Source organism: Dryas octopetala, chromosome 5 (genome assembly GCF_963921425.1).
Source record: "Dryas octopetala chromosome 5, drDryOcto1.1, whole genome shotgun sequence".
NCBI classification, from domain to species: domain Eukaryota; kingdom Viridiplantae; phylum Streptophyta; class Magnoliopsida; order Rosales; family Rosaceae; genus Dryas; species Dryas octopetala.
Genome location: NC_141370.1, coordinates 3,379,076 through 3,383,769, shown reverse-complemented (window position 1 = coordinate 3,383,769; position 4,694 = coordinate 3,379,076). Strand labels below are relative to the sequence as shown.

Below are 4,694 nucleotides of genomic sequence, written 5' to 3'. Positions count from 1 at the left end.
TGACTATGAGTTCTCACGGGATGAGAGTGATGATGATGTATTTAACGAGGAGATTGACCCAATGACAAAGCTTGAGGATGCCTGAATGCTAAACCTGCAACACAGTGGAGTAGATCACACTTTTGGACTGTGATAAGGTGTGATTTATTATTAAATAATCTATGTGAAAGTTTTAACAATGCTATACTTGATACAAGGGACAAGCCAATACTGGATTTGCTTGAGGGAATTAGACATTATCTCATGCTTATGATAGCGAACAGGCGAGCATCTTGTAGAAGTTGGAAGACTGATGTTGGTCCAAGAATCTTGAAGATCATGGAGAAGAGAAAAGCTGACAGTTGAATGCAGAGTGTTCAAATTGCTAGAGATAAGCAATTTGAGGTTGAAGCACCTGGTGGGACAAGTATGTGTGTTGATCTTAGGCAAGGGAAGGAGGTGGGATCTTAATGGGATTCCTTGCTCCCATGCAATTGCTTGCATTTGGGATCGAGAGGAAAACCCTATTGATTATGTTCACGAGTGTTATAGTAAAAAGTCTTACCTAGATGCCTATGATCCTATGATAATAAGACCCATGCCCAGTATGGATCTTTGGGCAATCACTGACAAGGACAAACTTGAGCCTCCACCATTCAAGAAACAACTTGGGAGGACAAAAAAGGTAAGAACAAAAGGACCAGGTGAAGTCTCAGCCACACATCCTATTCCTGAAAATCCAAATATATGCAAATCCAATGGCTCCAGCACCACCACTCAAGTTGAGAAGGTTGTGGGTTTCCATTAGTTGCAATAAGTGTGGGGGAGAGAATCATAACACCAGGACATGTAGAATAAAGATTTGGAGCTCAAGCAACCAAGTTTGTTGTTGTTTGTTAAATTGCATGAAGTTTTTTTTTTTTTTAATATTAATGTGGTTTTCAAACTGTACCATCTGGTCTTGTGTGCAACTATGCAGGTCGAAGGTCAATATCAACAATCACATGCCCAATCCCAAGCCCAAGCCCAAGCCTAACCAACAGCTGAATCACACCTTTCCCAAACCCAACAGCCACCCAATTATCCAAGGGTAAACAAGAGATATTGATTGTGTACTAATTGCAACATGAATTAAATGTTCATGTTGTTAATTATGCTTGAATTGGCAGATGACAAGAGGGAGAGGGAGAAGGCGAGGAAGATGCAATGTAAAGGGAAGATAAGGATATGTGTCTGCATCTGATAATGGAGGGAGATGGCAAGGGCGAGGAAGATGCAATGCAAGGGGAAGAGGAGGATCTCTGTCTGCATCTGATAATGGAGGGAGAGGCAAAGGCAAAGGCAAAGGCAGAGGGATGAATGCAAAAAGGGGCAGGTACTAGAACCCCCATGAAGATTGACTCAAGATTGGTGTTCATACTTCTTGAAATGATTTTGAACTCTATGTTATGAGTTTTGATTTAAATGTGCATTTTGTTTAGCCTGACTTGTGTTTTAAGGCCTTAGAATGTGTGTTTTGATGGAATTGCACTAAGAATATTTGATGGATACTTATAGCACAAGAAATATGGTATTAGCATTTTGGGTCAATTAAATGTTGCATTTGATGTAATTTTAGCTTGAGGCCATGGCCATTTGAATGTGTGTTTTAAGGCCTTAAAATGTGTGTTTTGATGGAATTGTACTAAGGATGTTAATTTGATGGAAACTTATGGCGCATGAAATATGGTATTGGCATTTTCGTCAATTAGAATGTGTATATTTGCTGGAAGTAGTTTTGTGTATATTTGCTGGGAGACAAAATTCATTAACTAGAAGTGGTTTTGTGTATATTTGTTGAAAGACAAAATTTCAAAAACCATTACATCAAATGTGTATATTTGCTGCAAAAATCATTAAATTTAGTGCAAACAACCAAGATTATAAAATGTCACTTGCCATTTCATTTCAAACCATTAAAGAAAGACTTATTTGCATCAATGTCCCCTGAAAGTAACTTCGATTTTCAATTTGCCCCCTGAAACTTCATTCCTCCTACTTTGCCCCTCAAACTTTACAAAATACCATATTCCTTTAAGTCTGTCTATGAGTCCATCAAAAAAGCCTACGTGGCGCTTATGTGGAAAGGGCAATAAACTGCCACGTCAGCTTATTTAACAGAGCTTGTAACGGACTTGACGGAATATAATATTTTGTAAAGCTCGGGGGGTAAAGTGGGAGGAATGAAGTTTCAAGGGGAAAATTGAAAATCGAAGTTACTTTCAGGGGGCATTGGCGTGAATAAGCCTTAAAGAAATACACCAAATCCATATTACAAAACACTACCATATCACCACATTCTGCTTCCCTGCACCGAGCTTTCTAAAACAGAGGAGTTGAATACAACCAAAATCCATTCCTACCAAAAACAAGTTAATTCTTAGTTTCACACAACCTACATAGACACTTAACACACCATCCAAAACTACATACCCAAAGTCCTAAAACAGCATACCCACAAGCTATTTTCTATTTTATCACCATCACCATAAAGAAGAAAACCCAGGAGCAAATCAAATAAAGCCGCAGCGTCTTCCCCCTTCTCCGATGCAATTGAAGTTGCACTTCTAGTGGATCAATCCTTCTTCACAATCCCAGAATCACTTGTCTAGAACGTGGGCACATCGGAAGGTTCACCCAGTTAAAAAAATCGTATCCTTCATTCCACTGCAAAAAAAATAAAAATAAATAAAACAATTTGGTACCATAGACAAATACTTATTCCAATACCCATTCGATTTGAATTATTACATTTACCCATTACCCAAATTTCCTTACCCTTGGTATTAAATAGGTCTCAAACCGTCTTCCCGGATTCAAATCTGTCCAACTCGTCCTCACAACAGCAAGCCTCTCGCAATCGCAATACCTACCTGGTGCATGGGGGTTGTGACTTGATGATGTCAAGTAGGATGACATAAAGAAGGACAAAGAAGTGGAGAGATTTTCAAGTTTTGGTAGCCCTAACTGCTGGGTTAAATAGAAGAAAGAGGATGGAAGGACCATTTGGCGGGTGGAACTTATGCAAATGGCGGGATGAAATAGGTTAGAGGTTAGGGATTCTATATATCTTAGATGAAAAGACCATTATGGGCCTCACGTGTTGGTCATGTGTGGGTATTTGACGGCAGTTAGCAAATAATAGACGGAATCGACTAACTAGGGGCAATTTGAAAAGAAAGTAGTTTAAAATGACACAAAAAAAAAGATCGTGGGCTAAGTTGGGAAAAAAGTGAAAGTAAGTGGACCAACGGTGCATTTTACTCTTTTTCTTGCTATATATATTTCTTTACGTAAGGTTTATAGGATTTCTTCCCTTTGTGACAACCATATTGCTTTGGTAAATCTATGTTGGCAGAAAAAAGTTTTTGGTCTCTATACTATGGCCTTGTGGCGTTTTGGTCAACGTACTATGGCCTCCCACCTGACCTAATCACATTTCGACACGTGTCATTTATTATTTTTTTGCGGCACTTCTTGCGAATTTCTTCGGCATCGTGGGACCTCACCCACTGTGTCTTATTCCCCTCACCACAGTGAGTTCATCCATGGCCTTTGATCATCCATCAGAGTTTGCACGACGGCAATACGATGCTGAGAAGCCATCGGCTTCTCCGGTAGTTTTTCGGCCGATTTGACGGTTATTTCTGTCGAGTGAGGTATCAATCTTCATCCTTTCATCGTGCTCTTCATTTTTGTATAGTTGGATTGAGCCAATTCATGCAGGAAATCAAAACCCCGTTCAATCTTCATCATCTTCATCATTTGCCATTGACTTGGGTTATTTTAGGTTTTCTGGGCAGAGGAAGACGCCGATAGGAGAGAAGATGAGCTGGGTCATCTGGGCAACCCGAAAACAGAGAGAGGAAGATGGAAGAGAGAAGAAGAGGGAAGGTGGTCTCGGGTTGATGGCTTGGTGCTGCGCAAGGAAGAACTGAGAGATAAGTGATCATTTATAAATATATTTAATTATAGATTAATTATGATAATAATATATATAATAATATAGTATATTGGATTTCTCGTTACTCATGTCAGCATTCTCACTTATGATATCTCCAGGTCTTGATGAGTTGCAAAGTTAGGATCGAGAGACAAACGAGCTGAGATCGAAGGGGAGGTGGGTTTTTGTAATTAAAATTTTTTTGTTTTATTATTATTTTTTTTGTAATTAATATGATTTTTTAAATATCTTTTAAATTTGAAAAATAAAAAAAATTAAACAATTAAAAGTGACATGTGTCGAAATGTGATTGGGCCAGGTGGGAGGCCAAGCCCATATGACAGTCACAAGTTGGGTAGTGATGCCACATCAGCATTTTCCGTCACTCAAGTAGACAATCTCGACGGAATGGGTCCAATTGCTACATTAACTAAAACACGGTCCTTAAAAAATGTAAATAAAAAATACGTTGACCAAAACGCGACATGACCATAGTACAGTGACAAAAAACGTCTTTCTGCCATCTATGTTTTTACAGTATGAGTAAAATTGCTTCCTAATTTGTCTTTTTGCCTTAATTTGACTATATTCTTGCCTAATTTTATCCTATACATACTGAACTCTTGATCCTATTAATGATTTTGCTCTTTTAGGATGTTTCTGCCATTCTGTCCATATGTTTTCTCTTATAGGTCCTTTAATGTTTGTAATATAAGTATCTAACAAATTTAAA

General features: G+C 38.4%; 1 protein-coding gene across 1 annotated transcript; it reads left to right on the top strand.

The window, feature by feature from the left end:
- The first annotated feature begins 249 nt into the window (after positions 1 to 249).
- Positions 250 to 1,222, top strand: LOC147283593 (uncharacterized). The gene is made up of 4 exons (XM_086245546.1): positions 250 to 340; positions 426 to 664; positions 959 to 965; positions 1,149 to 1,222. The coding sequence occupies exons 1-4, from the start codon at positions 250 to 252 to the stop codon at positions 1,220 to 1,222; spliced, it is 411 nt and encodes a 136-aa protein (XP_086101672.1).
- Positions 1,223 to 4,694: the final 3,472 nt, after the last annotated feature.